This window comes from Cnephaeus nilssonii (assembly GCF_951640355.1).
Source record: "Cnephaeus nilssonii genome assembly, chromosome: 19".
Classification (NCBI taxonomy): Eukaryota; Metazoa; Chordata; class Mammalia; order Chiroptera; family Vespertilionidae; genus Cnephaeus; species Cnephaeus nilssonii.
Genome location: NC_137090.1, coordinates 17,229,143 through 17,249,965, shown reverse-complemented (window position 1 = coordinate 17,249,965; position 20,823 = coordinate 17,229,143). Strand labels below are relative to the sequence as shown.

Sequence of the window (20,823 nt, the reverse complement as noted above, 5' to 3'; positions counted from 1 at the left end):
TTTGTATTTAATTATACAAACAAGGGAACATTTTACTAGGAAGAAAGGAAAGAAAAAAGGAAGGAAGGAGGGGGTGCATTGATTTTAAATTGTGGTATAATCCTACATAATAAAAGTGTAGTATGCAAATTGTCTCCTCGAGCGGGAGTTTGACCAGGGGGTGGGGCCGGCCAGGGGAAGGGAGGGAGTACCTGGTCAGTAGCCGGCAGCCGCTAAGGACCCTACCAGTGCACGAATTTCATGCACTGAGCCTCTAGTTAACATATAAAATGCACTGATCTCAAATGTTCAGTTGGATGGGTTTTGACAATTGCATGTACCCAAGTAACAACCACCTAAAATAAAATATAGACTATTTCCACCCCTCCAGAAGATTCCCTCAGGTGAGGAAGTACATCCATCACCAATCCTATCGTTCAGTTTGCAGCTGCTGCCAAAAATGTTCTGTCCTCCATGTCAAACCTCTCCAAGTTTCTTTTCCTGGCGTTTGGATTCTCTCTCTCTCTTTCTCCATCCACCGTGGAGCTTCATGACATAAAACAACGTGGCTCCTCTTCACTAGTGTCCTCTCTTTCTCACCCATTGAGGGAATTCTCCACAGGAAAGCTGAGCCCGGGAGCAATCTAGTGACAAACAATAATCCATCTCGTGCTTGACTATGTGGAGTGTGTGTGTGTGTGTGTGTGTGTGTGTGTGAGAGAGAGAGAGAGAGAGAGAGAGAGAGAGAGAGAGAGAGAGAGAGAGAGAGAGAGATTGTGATTTCATCACAAAAGGGAAAGGACCACCATTATTTTATGTTGAGGCGGTATCTTTTCTTCTTATCATGGAGCACAATGTTTATTAGAAGCATCGTTTCAGAATCACTGCCCCTCAAGAACTTTTCTTAAACTGGTGTGCCTCAAGGAACTTTAGACCTGAGGATATAAACCAAGACCACTCCAAGGGGAACAAGCCAAGGCTATTTATTCCAAGTTTGCAATGGCCAGGGAGTCAGTCATCATCATTTGTGTCTGGCAGAGACTCAGTCAGTTCGAAGAATGGGAAAAATTTACAGTGGACAAAAAGGGAAGGTTTCAAGTATGCCCTGGCTGGAGCTTGTTGGTTTGGGAAAGCTGGACTAACTAGAGGTCAGACAGCCTATGTGATTGGTTAGAAGAACATAGTTGGCTTTTTCTGGTTGGTCCTAAGTTGGGCCAATAGCTACAGAGGCTGTGATTTGGCTTTCTGGATTGGTTGCTACAGAGATATGGGTCAGCATGCTGTTTTGATATATTGTCCGGCCATTGTCCATTTGTATATTCAATTCCTTAGAGCAAATGAAGTATGAGATAACTGTGGAATCATGAATAGTCCCCTCAGAACCTTCCCAATCAACATCATCGCCATTCTCTCCACCCATTCAACTCCTTTTCTTCTTTGAGTCCCGGTCAGCCAATCTAGAAATCTGTCTAGACAGATCTAGGAAGTAGTAAGAATGGTGGAGCAAGGCTTTGTGTTGCTTTGATGTGAGGAGATGGCCGCTTCAAGGATAGCTCCAAGGTCATAGCTGGAACTCCCAGGAAGATCTTGTTACTAACTGCAGGGAAAAGAGGAAGCTGGAAGAAATAGTCATCGTGTGAGAGAATAATGAGCTCAGCTCTTTTAGGCATTTTAATTATAGGTACCTCAGTGATGTTCTTTAGATTCATACATCTAGAAGCTGGAATATCATTTTAGAGGTGTGAAAACTGAAACCCAGAAAGTAAGCCATGGTCCTAAGTTTATATGCCCAGGCTGTGGGTGAAGCAGTCTTTTGGTGATCCATGCACTATGAACACAGAACAGAGGATGGAGAAACCAGAGGTCTAGACCGAAGACCTGGCAATCTGGGAATCACCAGATTCTATCAGCAGCAACAATGAACTGTTTCATGCCTTTAACACAAAGTTATGGAGACAGAAACCATCAACCAAAGATTTCACAACAGACCCACAGGAGTGGAAAGTAAATGATTAAAGAATGTAGACCTCGGAGTTCCTTTCCAATCCTGATACTTTAATCTTCTATTTACAGAGATAAAAGTACACAAAAATGGTTAATAGTTAAGCAGTTTTATATGTGCATCCTCTCTTTTTGGTAGAGGAAAGCCACTTTGGTAGTGCCAGTGAGAATCATCCACAATGATTTCTCCAGCGCTCATCTTGTTTGCGAGTTTTCTCTGCCATGTGGCTGTTGCCGGACGGAGTAAGTACTCTTTGCTTTTGCAAAAATAATTGATATATTCAACCCCCTGGTATTTGCTGGGGATCACTAATGATAACTTGAGTTCTCTTTAGGGTGGATGCTGGATAAACTGGATTACTACTTATTTTTTAACGTTGCCATGTTTAAAGGTCCCCCAGAAGATCCTTAGACCATTGAAGCCTCAGTGTGCTGACCTGTACAATGGGAATAACAATAGTACCCTTCAAAGGGTGGTTGAGATTAGATGAGATATGACACAGGACTTGGTAGAGTTACTTTTGGAAAGCATTAATGAGTTTTAATTTCTATGCCAGCTGAACTTAAAAATGCACCTGTAGATTTCTTAACCAACCGCTTTGTGCTCTGTTTCAGCCTGTCCCAGGCCAGATGATTTACCGTTTGCCACAGTTACCCCCTTAAAAACATCCTATGACCCAGGGGAGCAGATAATGTACTTCTGCAAGCCGGGCTATGTGTCCCGCGGAGGGATGAGACGGTTTACCTGCCCCCTTACCGGAATCTGGCCCATCAACACGCTGAAATGTACACGTAAGTCAACGCTTTCATGCGCATTCTCTCCCCTCCTTCCAATTCTGGACATTTTGGGCAGATAACCTACCTTATCATGCTCAGTGCCTGGAAGGCCAGCAGAGCTGTGGGGGAGGGGGAGGCTTGTGAAGAAACAAGAGGGCCCGAGGGCTTCTCCATGGGAGATGAGACCAAGGGCGGTAGGTACGCTGTAGAGAAGGAGAGACAAACTTGGCGTAGAGCTGGGAGAGGTGTATAAAAGAGACTTGGCATGATCAAAGGAGAGGGAGAGCCTGCAGAAGTAAAGAAAGAAATGCAGAAAACTCTGAAATTGAAACAGATGCCAAGGAGACTCTTGAAAATAAAACGCGAAGAATCATCGTATCTCTGGACTTTGCCTCAAAATGAAAACAGAATGAATAGTTACTAAAATGTCAATAAATTTTATCTAAGTTATGTATATACTGGAGGCCCAGTGCACGAAATTCGTGCAAGGGGCTCAGCCCCGCCCGCCCCCACGGCTGCCTCTGCCTGGGACCTCTCAGCCCCGGCTTCGCCTGGAAGGTCTTCTGGAAGGATGACTGGTCTAATTAGCATATTATGCTTTTATTATTATAGATTACATGTGATATTTATAGTAAAGCATAAATATATTACAGATTATACTAAATTAATAATATAACATAAATTATATACATTGATGTTTCATTGTTTTATGGTTGATGGTTGCTTTTATTCATCCTCAAAATCGGGGTTCTGTGATATCAAGTTGGCATTATTTTTACAGTCAAATATTGAGCAATCAACCAGAGGATTTCTGGCAATTTTATGTGGAAATTAAGCACTAAAAATAACCATATGGCCCTATCTAGCTTCAGGTTATTTTAAGCATAGGGACTGACCTCTGTGAAAACTATACATGTCCATAAAGTGGTTTTAATATACTCTTTGATGAAAAAAGACCAAACAATATTTTTTAAATATGTTTTTATTGATTTTAGAGAAAGAAGAAGGAAGAGGGAGAGAGAGAGAAACATCAATAGAAGACTGCCTCCTGCATGCCCCTTACTGGGAATTGAACCAGCAACTCTCAGTGCTTGGAATGACAACCAACTGAGCCACACTGGCCAGGGCAAGACCAAACATAATTTTTAGTGAAAAACCACTATAACATCATTTGGGAATTTTTAAATTTAAATCAGCCATAACTCTGGAACACTAACAATTTCATTTTTTAAGTTATTTTTTGTGTATATTTTTGCATTATTATAGAGAGCAGATGTCATTTTTGTGTTTTCTTATTTTCATTAGCATGTTAGAAACATTGACTATGCCTCTATGATCTTCATAATCAATATTTTATTGGCTGCATTATATACAGTTCAACTGTTGATTTATCATCATTCATTAACACGATACCCTACCCTGATCATGAACTTTTATTTATTTATTTATTTATTTATTTATTTATTTATTTATTTTAGATTAGATTCTTGAATATGAATCTAATGTTGATTAGATTCTTTTTTTGTTTAAATTTCTTTATTGATTAAGGTATCACATATTGTCCTCATCCCCCCCCCATTCCCATCCCACACCCCTCGCCATGCATTCCCTCCCCCCCCCTGTTGTCCTTGACCACTGGTTAGGCTCATATGTATGCACACAAGTCCTTTGGTTGATCTCTCCCCTTCCTGATCATGAACTTTTAGGCTGTTTGGTTTTTGTTATTAGAGGTAACTATGTAATGAACACATTAATGCATACATCATTTGACTTATTTTAGTTATTTTCTTAGAATAGTTACCGGTAAAGTTATTGGATCAAAGGATAGAAAGGAGTTTATATATTTTTACTTTAATACAAAATTCTATAAATAGATATTTACCTTTTTATCTTTAAATCACAGCCAGAGTGTGTCCTTTTGCTGGAATCTTAGAAAATGGAGCTGTACGCTATACAACTTTTGAATATCCCAACACGATCAGTTTTTCTTGTAACACCGGGTAAGGACTTCTAAGTGACTGAATAGCTAATGGATGAAGCACATTTCTATGCCCTTGAGTTAAACATCAAGACTGGTCCATAATTCATTTCTATCCTTTGGCTTGCTGAATACAAATTACTGAATACAAATACACAGTGGTGTTGAGGGTGGGTAAGGGGTGGAGAATATGATAATTACTGAAATATATCCAATTTTGGGGGCTTCTGGTTAGTTACTTATCTGAGGAGGTACGTTGAAATTATTGAAACTGGATGGTAATTCCTTATGATTTCTGGGCCAAATCTTAGCACGAGGATTAAAATATTTTAGGAATTGGATTTGAGCTTTACTTATGAAGCTAACTTGATTGACTGACCTGGTAGTCTCTAGAGAGAATTCTGAGGCAAAGGGTAGGAGGATGATGATGTGGGACATAGTTCTCTTCATTCTCAGAACAGCACAACATCCCCAGGTAGAAAGCACTGTGGTTGGTAATATAGCTTATCTGCCTTCAAGCAAAGACACCAGTGGTGACATTGGCAATAGCATGTGGCTGCAATGCAGTCGGGCAAAACTTTGCGGAGGAAAGGGATTGGAGATGAAGAAACACTGTGTGTGAGAGAGAAATGCAGTTCTTTCTTCTGAAACACAAGTTACTGGTGGGTCTGATGACAAACAACACTGAAAAAATTGGCTTCCAGGACAGAATGTTACATTTTCAACGAAAATAGACTGCATTGGCATTTTGGTTGTTTAACTTCTTTTTAATTTTTAAATTACAGTTGGCATACAATATTATAATAGTTTCAGGTGTACAACATAGTGATTAGACACTTATATAACGTACGCAGTGATCATCCTATTAGACGGCACAGTTTTTACACATTCCTGTCAGTATGCTCTGAGAAAATGACTAGTAGAGATTACTCAGTTTGATTCATGTTGTGGTCCTGAAAAATAAATGTTTTTTTGCTTCATTTAAGAATCAGTTAGTTTATAAAGCTGGTTGAAGATGAGGGATTTGGGGGTTTGGCTTCTACACCCACCGGCTATGGGACCTTTCCATTCTTTGGCAATTCACCTGTAGCATGAGGCTGGAGACTTGAGCCTTAGATGTGTGTTAAGCTCTTCAGGAAAACCACATCATGGGAACGAAGTCAACAGTGTTCATCTAAAGCAATGCACAAGGGAGAAGACATTTGAAAAGCTCTCGATGGATCCTTTTCCAGTTTGATGGATTACATTTTTCCTTTTGCAGGTTTTTTCTGAATGGAACTAAATCTGCTCAATGCACTGAGGAGGGAATATGGAGTCCGAGGCTCCCTGTGTGTTCCCGTGAGTCTGTGGGTCCCAGTTATGGGGAAGGTGACCAGTTGGTTTGCCTGGGACTTTTCTGGTTTCAGCACCATAAGCCTCCTGCCCCGAAAACCCTTCAGTCTCAGCTCCATGAGATGGTTGGTTGCCCTTATGGGGACTGTTCATTCTGATAGTGTCTCACTCTGGAGGAGGAAACAACCACTTTGGAATGGCAGAGGGAAGCATTCTATTCACGAAGACATTTTCTATCCTCTACCCAAGGGCGCCAGTGATCTCTGGGTTTATCCATCCCAACACTCCCACAGAGTTTTGGTGGGGCTTGGTATGTATGGCATTGGTCTATCAGGGACTGCCACCATTTGACTAGAAGAACTTCTGAATCAAACACCTTCTTCTCACTCTGGAACTTCATTCATTCACTCATTCAGCACACCTATTGAGGACCTAATATGTGCTCCATCCTGTTTTCAGCACTGAGGCTACAAAGCTAGGGGAGACTTAGCTCTGCCCTCAGCAAGTAAGTCTAGTGATGAGGGAGATGAGAAGTCACCTTCACAGTAAGCTGAGAGCTCACCAAAGGGCCTTGTATCCTAGAAGCTGACTGAGTTTCCTCCAAAAGTCACCAAAGATTTATTTGTTTAGGGGACGCCCAGCTCTGGGCTCCACTGTTAGAGGGAGGGACATTCCCTAACTTGTGATTTATGGAAGTCCAATCTTTGACCAAGAGGCCCAGGCCTTACAACAATAGTTATGAATTTTTGACATTTCATTGATGTGTGTCCTAGCAAAAGAAGTGAAAGAGTAAAGCAACTTCAATAAACAATAATTTGAGAAACACTGAACTACCCAAACACATTTTTAAGGCTAAATTAAGTAGGTTTATACTAAGCCAGAGCATCACCATGGTTCTTATAGTTTCCCTTTTTAAGCAGATTTATGTCTATTTCGTAAAGTCATTTTTGTTTTGTTTTGTGTTTAGTTACAAGCAGTTAGACTACTTTAGCTTCAATCTAACCTGGACAAGTGCTTCTCTTACTTTAATGGACACAGGAATCGCCCAGGCATCTCGTTAAAGTGCAGGTTCTGTGCTTACCTGGCAGGGGAGATACTATGATCACGAAGGTGGTTTTCCCAGGGTGAGGTGTATCCATTGTACTCCAGAGGTGCTGACCCCTGGGGTTTCCCCAAGCGTGGGAAACTCGACTGCATCATTTGTGGTAGTGGGGCCTGCATTCATGCTCTCCCTTGCAAAAAATAAAAAATAAAAAAATGCAGGTTTTGATTCATAGGTTCTCAGTAGGGCCTGAGCTTCTGCATTTCCAACAGGCTCTCAGGCAATGCTCATGCTGCTGGTCCATGGATCACAAGCTGAGACTCGTGATAATTCAAGTTCAATCACAGTTTGCTCTGCGCTAACTTCCATTATGTTAATACTAGAGGCCCAGTGCATGAAAATTTGTGCACTTGGCGGGAGGGTGGGGAGGGGTCCCTCAGTCCAGCCTGTGCCCTCTTGCAGTCCAGGACTCCTCAGGGGATGTCCACATGCCGGCTTAGGCCCACTCCCCAGGGGATCGGGCCTAAGCTGGCAGTCAGACATCCCTCTGGCAGCCCAGGAGCCCTCAGGGGATGTCTGACTAATGGCTCCCATGGGGAGCGGGCCTAAACCGTTGGTCGGACATCTTAGCGCTGCTGCAGAGGTGGGAGAGGCTCCCACCACTGCTGCTGCACTGGCCAGCCATGAGCTGGCTTCTGGCTGAGCAGCGTTCCCCCCTGTGGGAGTGCACTGACCACCAGGGGGCAGCTCCTACATTGAGTGTCTGCCCCCTGGTGGTCAGTGCGCATCATAGCGATCAGTCGTTTCTGGTCATTCCACCATTAGGGTCAATTTGCATATTACCCTTTTATTATATAGGATAACTTTCCCCCAACTTGCTCAAACTTCATATTAGGCCAGGAGGACAACCTGTACCATTTCTCTGTGGGAAGCTCCTTGAATAAGCTCCAGCAACAAAAGCAGGAGGTATTTGACAGGAACAACAAACCTGAACTAGCAGTGAAATGCGGATGTCACAGGTGACTTTGCACCAAGATGCTGTCATCAGCGATGATTACATGGTCTCTCAGCAACATTGTCCACCTATGTTGACTTCCAGAAACATATTCCAAGAGAGCATGGGGATCAAAGACTTATGGAAACCTACGCATAGGTTATTGCAGTGGTCGGCAAACTCATTAGTCAACAGAGCCAAATATCAACAGTGCAACGATTGAAATTTCTTTTGAGAGCCAAATTTTTTAAACTTAAACTTCTTCTAACGCCACTTCTTCAAAATAGACTCACCCAGGCCGTGGTATTTCGTGGAAGAGCCACACTCAAGGGGCCAAAGAGCCGCATGTGGCTTGCGAGCCGCAATTGCCGACCATGGGGTTATTGTAACAGGCAAATTAGTGGTGGCAACACTTAAATTTACTGCAATTTTTAGGGTTTTTTTTGACTGGTTCAAGACATCTGCTTTTCAGATCAAATTTTCTTATTTGGCTTCTACAATTGACCATTTTGACCCTGGCATCGGATTAAATTTTGCATTTTCTCATGTTAATCTTCGGATTTTTCCCTTTCTGGAAAGAGTCTACTTAAAAGACTCAAAGACATTCATGAAAATGACAGTTCTTTCCTTTTGCAGCTGTAACCTGCCCTCCACCACCCACACCTAAATTTGCGGTCCTTAGTGCTTATGAGCCATTGGCCGGAAACAGATCCGTCTTTGGGAAGCAGGCGGTCTTTAAATGCCTGCCCAACTACGCCATGTTTGGAAATGACACCGCTACCTGCACAGTACATGGAAACTGGACTGAATTACCAGAATGCAGGGGTAAGTGCAAAGAGAAGGGAAAACGATTAGGATAATGCAATTCCCATTTTTGAAAACTACTGAACATTCCGCTATGGGTGTTTCAATGACCTGGTTTGGCATTGGTGGTAAGTGGTGAGCATAGCTGCCTTCCAGATGACCGTGCTCAACAAATGCTTGTTGGCCTCTACCATGTACCAGGTGGGGTGCTAGGTGTCCGGGATGTCAGATGTACGAGACCTGGCTTCTGACCTCAGGGGAAGTCTATATAATGTGATGAACTCTCCAGAGCTGCCTGGGAAAGCTTTCTAAGGGAGGGGCTTGGAGGATGAGTGGATAATGAGGGGGAGGCATGCCACACAGAGCACAGGATGTGGAAAGTCTGGAAGGCGGGAAAGAAGAGGGTGTGTGCACAGACAGCTGGATATTGTGGCGAGGCTGGTGCAGAGAAGCCTGGGTTAAACTGGGGTGTCTCAGGAGATGAAGGTAAAGAAAAAAATCTGGTTGCAGTCATATTGTTACCTGCTTTTACCTACATGTAAGAATCACAAAAAATATTTGATTTTAAGGACTTATGCAGACTCTTCCTCCTTGAATTTGACCTAGCGTCACCCTCTTTACATTTGTCAACTTTATAACCAGTAGACAAATAGAAGTGATCATGCTCACGAGGAGTTATACTGAGGACTGTTAACTTCTCCTGTAGTGGATATTTTAGGTATCTACTGAATGATTCAAACCTTAAGTGCTTATTAGCATGGGGAAACTATTAGTAATAATACCTAGAACCTTTTGGGGGCCTTAACTCTAGGCAAGGCACTAGTCTCTTGCTTTGTATATGTCATCTCAATTAATTCTACCAAGTCCTAAGCAGTAGGTACTTAAAAAATATTGTTTCCAACCCTTTACCTAGATGTAGCAACTGTCAACATGTTGTGACATTCTCATTCTCCACCCCCTCCAGACATTTTTTCCCCTGAACCATCCGAAAATAAGTTGTACACATCATGACACTTACCCATAACACTTCAGCATGAATGTCCTAATTATCACTGTACCCAAGACACTTAACATGTTTTGAAGTATTAACAACAAGCATTTAAACAATTTTAAGAATACTAGAGGCCCGGTGCACCAGTAGGGTCCCTTGGCCTGGCCTGTGGGGATTAGGCCAAAACCAGCTCTCTGACATCCCCCAACAGGTCCCAGATTGCAAGAGGGCGGTTCTCGGGTGATGCACCCCAGAATTGGGCTCCCTCCTCTCTGGTTCCAGGTGTGTCACCTGAGAACCACTGCTGCTGCCAAGTCACTGCAGCTCGGCAGCTCCTGTGTTGAGCGTCTGCCCCCTGATAGTCATTGCTAAGTGGTGGTGGTGGGGGGTTTATGTGGTCGATCTTTTCTTGGTAAAGGAACTCTTTCCCTCTGGAATTAGTGAGCTACCTGTGGGTCATACTTGACAACTGTGTGGATATGCATTCTCTAGGTGTCATTTTTGTATCCACTGATGATCCAATTATGACATTGGTAGTTGCAAAATGGTGACTTTCTAATTCTATCTTTCCTTCTATATTGATTAGCTGGTATTCTTCTACAGAGAAGAGCTCTTTTTCTTCCATGGAATGTTAATTTTAGTATTATTATAGACTCAGTTTCTTTCTCATTTAATGTGTGGAAGAGCCAACATTGAGTCAAGCAGTCCAACTTTGAAGTCTGTCCTTTTAAACTACCTCGTTAATCTACCTCCCAAGAGCTCTGTGCTCCTGGCTCCACCCTTGCTTTCCCGTATTCTGGTGACCTGGGGTATGGGTTTGGGGCTCTGCTGTTGGGGCCTTAAGAAGGCCTGGAAGCAGCACCATTTTCCTCCTTCATAGTTTGTGCTGCCTTCTTGTATAGTCTGAAGACAATCATGAGAATTAGACGTAACATTTAAAACCCAACTAACGGTGTGCTAGCGTGCATGGAGGGAGTCTGTGTTTTAATTTCATGGTTTATTGGTGAAAAGAAACAGACTTTTTTTTTCTTCTTTCAAACTCACCATCTTAGACTGCACAGAGATGAAATTCAAAACAAATAATGCCTTATGATTATGTGGAAGCCCAAAGAACTTGGTAACTCATTTATATACTTTCAAAGTGGTTTTGTTTCTTTTAAAAAATATCCAGGTTCCCATGAGTATAAGATAAGGGGGACAGAATTAAGCACCGAGGTACCTGGAAATTTCATTCCAGTCCCAGGAACACCCAGTGATCGATGGTATCAGGGAGATTAGAATGTAACTGCGTATTCCATGACTACTGGACAACATTACTACTTACAGTAATATGTCTTACTAAATGAACATTTTTAGATGTAAAATGCCCATTCCCAATAAGACCAGACAATGGATTTGTGAACTATCCTGCAAAAGAAGCACTTGGTTACAAGGATAAAGCCACATATGGTTGCCATGATACCTATGTCTTGGATGGCCCAGAAGAAGTAGAATGCAACAAATTTGGAAACTGGTCTGCACAACCAAGTTGCAAAGGTATGAAACATGGGTGGGTCTTAAAAATGTCTCTGAATCTATCCAGTGGATCACCCTTACTTGCCCCTTTCTTGTTCCAATCATTTTCTACTTAATTGCTCAGACTTGCTTCACAGCTATTGGTGTGTGAAAGACTTTAAGACTCACTGGTGCATGGGGCAGCTTCATGCTTAGCACGCTCATTTGAAATTAAAGTGTATGAAATAATCAGATCTTTTATGAGCCTTGGTAGTATGGTGTAAGAGTGTGTGGGCTTCCTATAATGCTCTTAAATCTTTGCCTATGAACATCCGTTTCTGCTTGGTTCTGGTTGAGATTCTTCTCACTCTTGGAAAAGCCAACCACAGTCAAGCTACTTCAAGGAAATGGGGGCTTATAAGTGGGAAACAGGCAATTAGATGGACATTGAAGAACAGGAAATGAAACAACCATTCCTCCTGAGAACTGGAGCTGAAATTCAGGAACAATTGCCACTTTTTTCATCTCTTAATGGCTTTCTCTCACCTCCATGTTTCTGTGCTTACTCACTTTGAACTTGCCTGGACTCTACATCAGGACCTCTCAACTACAGGACTCATCACTAATGCATCTTTTTCCTGGGACACTCATTTGAGTTAGGTGTCTATCCTTGATATGGTCAGTGTCATGCTTAGGCAGAGAACCACAACCTAGCACTATATATCTGCTCAGGTTGCTGTGGGCTGAACAGTGTAAGCAAAAAAGGGAATTAGGCAGGGCAGGTAAAATAACATATGGCTAGTGTCTTAGGTTGTGGTACTTTAGAAGCAGAACCTGAAACAGGGATTTGAGTGCAGGTGATTTATTATGTGTGTGTGTCAGGAGAAAGAGAGTGAAGCAGGTAGGATGGAGTAGGAGACTGGTTCTCACACTTCACTGTGCATCCGAATCCCACAGAGTTTCTGACTCGGTAGGTCTGGGATAGGAGCTGAGAATTTGCATTTCTACCAGGTTCCCAGGTATTGTGGATCCTGCTAATCCAATTAAGTCTTGAACAAGTATGTAGTCTCAGCTAGAGTCTAGCTTTAGTTTCATCTCCTTGGAAGCTCTGGGCCATGAATTAGACCCCAGAGTTGATCCCACCAAGAGGCAGGAGGACCTGCTTTTGGTATCTACTTGTCAGTTAGTCATTGGCTATAGGCTGTTCCCTTCTCTGACCCTGGGGTTGGGGACTGATTCGCATTGCCTCCTGGGAGAGGTGGCATCCTTAAGGCTGAAGGCAAATTTTCAGAGAAAGGAGCATTTGTGAGCTGTTATCAGCCAACCCTCACACTGGCTGATGGGTGGGTGCATTCGCTCAATAAATGGGTTCTGAGTGGACCAGTGTGATCTTACACGCAATGGCAGTATCTGGTAGAAGTTCCTGTTCACCAAAGCCTAGGATATGCTGCTTTTGCTCTGACCTTCTTGTGTGGCTACTGCAGGGGAAGAAAAGGCCATCTTGGAACCCATGACTAATGGTTCTATTGGTAAAGAACTGCTATTAGGAATGATATCGATGTTATTCATTGTATACAGTCTTGGACTCTTCTTGTCTTGAGCAATTCATTTCAGATGTACTCATCTACAGGCTCAAATGCTACATCTCTTTAAGAAAGACTGATAGAACTCCTAAGTCTTAACTCCAAATATTGTCTCTTTCAGCGTCTTGTAAAGTATCTGTTAAAAAAGCTACTGTGATATTCGAAGGAGAGAGAGTAAAGATCCAAGAAAAATTTAAGAATGGGATGCTGCATGGTCAAAAAGTTTCTTTCTTCTGCAAAAATAAGGAGAAGAAGTGCAGTTACACTGAGGATGCTCAGTGCATCGACGGCACCTTTGAAGTCCCCAGTTGCTTCAAGGGTAAGTCAAACACTGGAACTTTTAGCCAGGACTTCCACTGGCCCCTCACCACAGTTACTACTTTTATGACACAATGACCATAAGAAGCCATGTCACTATGGTCACTGAACTTTTCAAAAGAGATGGGGACAGGAGGAGGAGCGAGACGAAAGATGCATTCGGTTTCTTTACTTGAATAAACACGTTTCTTTTCAATTCTTTTCCTTAATACTCAGGGTTGTGGCTTCATTTGATGAATATTGAGGTGAATTATGCCCATATTGTATAATTCCAAATTAAGCTTGAATAGCTAATAATAATAATAATGATAATGTAATGTTTGCCACCTCTTGCTCCCAAATTATAAAGAACTCACCCCAAATTACAAAGTGACTTATGGCATTGGTCATTGGTTTATAGATCTTATTACATTTCCCCCCGCCCCCCGCCTTCCTTCAGCAATTCCTAGAGTTGCAAAAGGATCCATGGGAGCATAGTTGTCATCAGAGCGAACTATTTTAAGGAAGATAATTATGTCTGTGTGAGATAAAAACGTGTACAATGGCTAGCATTTAGAGCTGCCAGCCTTGTAAGAGTTCAGGCTCAGGGTGTAAATATCTTTGTTGTATGGAGGAAGGACCAGCAGAGGCTGAAGCTGTTGTTGGCTCTAGTCGAGAAAAGGCCCAAGATCGTGGACAGCCATGTACCAGCAGGCTGGAGAGAACAGAGATGGGACCAGGTGTAAGGAAGAGGAGGGAGGTCTGAGAAGTGGCCAGCTAGAGACAGAGGGAATGATAACTAGTAGACAATAGCCGCCTCGTAGAGTTGATGATTAGAAACATCATGCATGACATTGTATACAAAGTGCTCAACCAATCACAGTTATTATAATTACAAAGAACTAGAAATGCACTGAATAAATTGTTGTGTGTGTGTGTGTTTTCTAAAAAAAAAAGCCACAAAAAAACACACCCACATTTTGTATTGATTTTAGAGAGAGGAAGGGAGAGAGAAAAACATCAATTGGCTGGCCCCCCTGCATGCCCCCTACTGGGGATTGAGGCCATAACCCGGGTATGTGCTCTGACCAGAAATGGTCAGACCTCTTGGTGCTTGTGACAACACCCAACCAACTGAGCCACACGGGCCAGGGCAAATCATTACTCTTCAAAATACAGCAGAGCCCTGTTGAGATGTGAAATACCCAACTGACAAAGCACCATAAGCCTGGTTCAAATCAGTACAAAAAAATAAATAAAGGTTAGAAGAGGAAAATTAACAAACAGACAAACAAACAGGGCTTTGTTCAGATACTCCTTCAGGCCAGTCTCCCTTCCAGTCTTGAGACAGAGGCTGCACGGTTAGTGCACTGGAGGATGAATAAAGGGGTGATTCTTTTCCAAATTTTAATCTTGACTCTCAGAGCGATAGAACCTTTTGTTTTCTCTCCTGGAAATGACCACCTTTTCATTTCCCTGACGCTTTCTCACATATCAGCTAAATGGTTTTGTTCATTTAATTCAATTTATTCTGCACGTTTATAAAATGTACTTGATTTGTCTTAGCCACTTAACAAATGTAAGAAATGGTTGTTTCTCATAGAATGTTTTATCCCCCCTCCCCCTCCCAAACAGAACACAGTTCGTTGGCCTTCTGGAAAACAGATGCCTGGGACGTCAAGCCATGCTAAACTGGTCGTCCGATTCAAAATTCCATGTCCTATCTGAGTTTGTTCAAGAAACCTAATGGAAGTGGAAAAAATAAAGTGACTGAATTTATGGCCTTAGCCATTGCATCATTGCTCCTCGTGGGCTTAGTTTTAGTGATATTATCCGCTTCAGAACCCCAATATTTGGAATACCATCATTTCACGGCTGTGAAATGCACAGTGTAAGCAAGTATGTGGGTAACCCAGTCCCTTTCCCCTAAATCTATCCTCAAATGCTTTCACCTAAAACAACTACAATTCAGTATTTTTCATAGAATGGTCCACAGACCCCCACATCGGTATCACCTGGTACTTATTACAAAGAAAAAATGCTGTACCCCAGAATTTGTGAGGATGGTCCAAAAATCTACATTGATGACATAGTCCCCATATGATTCTTTGTGTTCCCTAGTTTGAGAAACATGGCCATGAAGGAATAAGCATGGGCTACCAATTTAGAAGAACTGGATTTGAACCTTGGAATCTGCTTTACAAAATCCCTAGAAAAATCTCTCCTCAGCCACTAACATATCATGATCCAGCACGATGTTGCTCCTTCGTTCATACCTAATTCCCTTGCCCTTTCTCCTTCTGTAGTACATGGTGGCAAAACCTGCCCCCGGCTCTCACTGCCTTCCCTCTGCCTGTGCCAGAGCATCTGAATGTTGCTGGAAAAAAGAAAAACTCATAACCGGGCTAATAGGCCCCACTTTCAATTCATCAGCTCACATGTTACATAAGCCCTCGGCTCTGCCCAGAAATCCTACCATATCTCTTTAGACTGTTCACTCCTCTCCACTCCAAGGTGGCTATTTCTCTTCTCAATGCTCCTAAAGTTACCTTCTCTCTCCTCACTCTCAACTGATGGCCTTGCTTCTGATTTCACTGAGAAAATACCCTTTAAAAAAAAATCTTGACCCTGCCAAATCCATCATCTTATCCGTATCTGTACCAGGCACTCTGCTCTCCATATTGTTAGGATGGATGAACCCTGAGATCCCATATCTCTCTTCCCAACCTTCTCTTCTGGATTTCCTCCCTTAGCATAAAGTTTTCTTTTCTATTTTTTTGTTACTCCTCACCCAAGGATATTTTTTCCATTAATTTTTAGAGAGACTGAAAGGGAGTGAGGAGAAAGAGAGAAACATCGATGTGAGAGGGACACATTGACTGGTTGCCTCCTACATGCACCCCAACGGGGAATGGGGAGTGAACCTGCAACCCAGGTATGTGCCCTCGACCGGGAATTGAACCCACGACCCTTTGGTGCACAGGCGGACACTCTAACCACCGGGAAACACTGGCCAGGAAACAAAGTTTTCTTTAATTTGTCACATAGTAATTAAAGAACCACTGTTTTCTTTAGCTTGTCACATATTAATTTTAAAGGACCTCTTCCTCACCCCCACCTAACATCTCTAGGGATGCAGGGACAGCAGTAAAGATTTATAGCATCTCCCCCTGTCCCAGACATCATCGCTGGGTTTGCTCCAGAAAAGGAGAGAATGCATTTTTCTATCATCCTCTCTTTGTTGCAAAGTCTTTCATAATTTTATGGTATCAACACCTATAAGTATATTTTTGAATTGCTCGCTTCCTCTCGGCTCACTGGGAGGGAACCGAGCGGGCTGGCCACAGGGAGAGCAGTGAAGGTAAGTAATGAAGGTTTCTTTTGGCATCTGGTAGGTGATAACTGGGAGCCTCCCTAACACAGACCCGCGCTCCAGGCCTTCTGCTCAATCTCTGCGGGCTTTTCTGTAAAAGTCCACCCTCGGCTCCCCTCTTCTGTCACAATTGCCATGACCTCCTCGGATCCACTGAGACATCTTAATACAGAATGTTTGAGGTCCTGTAGCCCAGCTCACACCTGATGAATGAACAGGCTCAATGGGGATTTTTAAACTTAAGTGTTTATCACCTATGACTTTTACTAGGGGTATAACCACTAGGGAATGGGATCAGTCACAATGGATTGCGACCATGGACTGGAGGGCTGAGGGTCGAGGGGTCAGGGCTGGAGGCCCTGGGTGTACCAGGCATTACCCTTGAGTTGTTAGATGTGGGAAGGCGGGGAGGGGGGCCTTATGGGAAGAACCGGTAGCCTCCCTGTGGTTGGCACTCAGAGTGCCTGGGCAACAGCTACCTACCAACTGGGGCGAAAGCTTTTCAATATTTTAACTCACGGAATGCCTGGCCACACCTGCTTTCGAGAAGGACTGGGGAAAACAAAACAAAACAAAACAAAGAACAAAAGAGGGATCGGGGACAACATTGTTGAAAGCACATAAACATCATAAAAATAACCACACACACCAAAACCAAAATAAAACAAGCACACAGATTTTGTCATTTTATTGTTGTACCATCTTTTTAAGACTTAATTTTTTTTAAAAGCAGTTTTAGGTTTACAACAAAATTGAGAGGAAGGAAGATATACTCACTGCCCAAACACATCCATAACCCTCCTCCCTCCATTATCAACATCACTTTTCACAGTGATACTTTTTTTTTTTTCCAACCAAAGATGAACCTACATTGAAACATCATAATCACCCAAAGTCCATAGTTTACCTTAGGATTCCTTCTTGGTGTTGTACTTCCTATGGATTTGGACGGATATATGACACATATCCATCAGTATAGAGACTTTTCACTGCCCTAAAAACCCTCTGTGATCTGCCTACTTGCCCCTCCCCAACTCTTGAAACCACTGGTCCTTTTACTGTCTCCGTAGTTTTGCCTTTTCCCGAATGTCATATCCTTGGATCCAACGGCATGCAGCCTTTTCAGATGGGCTTCTTTCACTTGGGAACATGCATTTAACCCCCCCTCCCCCCGCATCTTTTCATGGCTGATAGTTCATTTCTTAGTGCAGAATTATATGCCATTATCTGGATGTCCCAGTTTATTTATTACCCATGCACTTACTGGAGGACATCTTGGTTGCTTCCAACTTTGGGCAATTATGAATAAAGTTGCTATAAACATCCGAGTGCAGGTTTTTTGTCTGAACATAAGTTTCCAACTCCTTTGGGTAAATACTAAGGGTAATTGTGGGTCACATGGTAAGAGCAGGCTTGTTTGTGTATTGAGCTGTAATTGACATACAGCATTGTATTAGTTTCAGGTGTACAACAGTATGATTTGAGGAGTGCACGCATTGTGAAATGATCTCCACAATAAGTCTAGTTAACATCCACCACCTCATATAGTTCCATTTTTTTTTTTCTCGAAATGAGAACTTTTAAGATCCAACTCTTAGCAACTTTGAAATATATAACAGTATTAGCTGTCGTCACCATGCTGACGTTACATCCCCAGGAGTTATTTTATAACTGGAACTTTGTACCTTTTGACCACTTTCACCCAGTTCACCCAGACTATGTTTAGTTTTGTGAGAAACCACCAAGCTGTCTTCCAGAACGGTGGGACCATGTGCATTCCACCACACCGGCATCAGCATTGGTTGTCGGCGTTCTGGTTTGGGCCTTTCTAACGTGGTGGTCTCTTGTTGTTTTAATGTGCATTTTCCTGATGACCTATGAGGCGGAGCCTCTTTTCATTGTTTAATTGCCTTCTGTATATTTTCTTTGGTGAGGTGTCTGTTGAGACCTTTGGCCCACTTTTAAGATCAGGTTGCTTATTTCCTTATTAAGTTTTAAGAGCCCTTCATATATGTTGAATAACAGCCCTTGATCAGGTATTGTCATTTGCAAGGATTTCCATCCAGTCTGTGGCTTGTCTTCTCATTCTCTTGATAGTGTCGTTTGCAATGCAAAGATCGGCTGACTGTATTAATGGGTTCTCTGTTCTGTTCCGTTGATCTGCCTGCTCTTTTGTCGGTACCACACCATCTCGATTACTGTAGCATTATGTCTGTTGTTTGGAAATACCAGGTGTTCAGAATGCTAAAAGCTCCCAAGCCCAGCACTCCTACATTAAACCTCTCCACATGCTCCTCCCCTCACGCCCCCAGCCTATTCCACAAAGCAGCTCCTGGAATATGGCAAGTCTTGTTGAAGATGGCTTTGTGTACCAGTTCATTCACTGGAAGGCATCTCAGGCTGCTGGATAGACTGGGATCCCTGAAAAAAGTAGTCAGAGTAGACTTTGGAGCTTAGGCCACAGTCCTGATTCCTCTAATTTAATGATATTTTCACAGGAAAAAAAAATCTGCTATTTTTGCAATCTGAAGAGGCAATTTGGTTTAGAGGAGCCAGCCCATTAGTAGAAACTACCCATTTCTGCCCCTCTATTTAGTGATTATGTGGCCCATTTAGTCCCATGAGCAAACTCTCTTTTCCAAAATGTTTTTTCTTAAGCTTTTAGATCACCAGGTTGCCTGTTATAAAAATTCAGCTATACCCACCCTCCCTAGCCACAGGCTTCAGTGATCTGCCCTGCTGGCTGATAGCCCAGGAAGCACTAACACGCTTCTCCCTCCCCTGCCCCGCCCTCCCTCCCCCCTCCCCGCAATGTTCCCCACCCCCAGGCAGTCCACTGAAGGGAGAGTGAAACTCTAACCACAGGTTACTAGGTATCATCCCATATTTTAGCATGGCTGAATTTCCTCTTCCCATCTATGGACTGTCACTTACTAGCAACTGCAGACCCAGCAAACCCTGTTAGCTGCACGTGGTCCATGAGGCTGCCTCCAAGACCAATGACCAGCTTCTTCACTTGCATTTTGGCAGGAGGGGTTCTGAATGCAAAGGTGCCGTGTGTTGCCTTGTCTCTCGCACTGTAACCTAGTTCTGCCAGAAGTTTACAGCACAGGAAATGGGTTCTCTTGTTTGTAAAACGTTGGCCAGTCTTTCCATGTACAGGGTCTCATTTCTGGGCCCCCAAACACAGTCATAAGTATGCATCAGTGAAATTTCCCACCTAGTAGCCTGAAGATTATTCTTCCTAAATAAAAGACTAAAAAGACAAAAAGAAAGAAAGGAAAGGAAACAGCTTGGGATGTGTGCATATGTGTGTGAGTATGTCTCTGTGTGTGAGTGTGTGTGTGGTTGGTGTGCATGCGTGTGAACGTTTGTCCCTCTTGTGTGTATGTTGTTTGAGTGTGTGTGTGTGCTCTTTGCACATGTGAGAGTATCTGTGCTTGCACGTGTGTGTGAATGTATGATTGATGAGTGTGTGTGTGTGTGTGTGTGTGTGTGTGATAACTAGTTCTTTGTGTGCTAGTGCTGCCTCCTAGTGGCACTTATTACTTTTGAAAGTGCTCACAAAAAAAGTTGGGAATGAAAAGAAGACAATATTGATTGAAGTTGCCTTGTGTCAAGCACTGGGTAAAATTTTCCATATATCTCACCTTTGTTAATTCTACCGTTCCAATCCTGCCATAAGGAAGGTAAAGAAACTGAACCTTAGGGAAATGATGTAACTTGCTTTACCTGGTCACAAAGCTCATCAGTGACAGAACCAGATGTCCAACCTGAAGGTTGGACTCTTGTCTTTTCTACCGTTCTTAGACTGCTAGTTAGGCTGTGAATTTTCCCAGTGGCTTCCTGGAATTTGCACAGTTTAGGAGTGGGGCTGAAACAGGTTGGTAGATATTTTTATAGGTGATGGATGCTATGAAGTTCTCTAGTAGTTGATTGCCAGTTTGTATGGAGACTGGCTGGGGCGATAAGCATATTATTGAAGGGGAGGGAGGACAAATAGCCAGTTCGTCTCTAATAGCCTTGAGCATGGAGTGCCCAGGAAGGCAGGAGGTAAGGATGGTTTGGTGAATGTGACTTCGTTCTGGCACAGGGAAGTGATCAGAACCTTTGTGCTAAAGGTAGTGACTCTCCTTTTCCGTAGTGAAGAAAAGAATATATGCCTTGTAATCCCCAGT

General features: G+C 42.9%; 1 protein-coding gene across 1 annotated transcript; it reads left to right on the top strand.

The window, feature by feature from the left end:
- The first annotated feature begins 2,098 nt into the window (after nucleotides 1-2,098).
- Nucleotides 2,099-15,071, top strand: APOH (apolipoprotein H). Its single transcript, XM_079798768.1, has 8 exons — nucleotides 2,099-2,223; nucleotides 2,596-2,772; nucleotides 4,661-4,757; nucleotides 5,997-6,073; nucleotides 8,740-8,928; nucleotides 11,255-11,434; nucleotides 13,097-13,294; nucleotides 14,908-15,071. The coding sequence occupies exons 1-8, from the start codon at nucleotides 2,160-2,162 to the stop codon at nucleotides 14,961-14,963; spliced, it is 1,038 nt and encodes a 345-aa protein (XP_079654894.1). The 5' UTR covers nucleotides 2,099-2,159; the 3' UTR covers nucleotides 14,964-15,071.
- The last annotated feature ends 5,752 nt before the right edge of the window (nucleotides 15,072-20,823 follow it).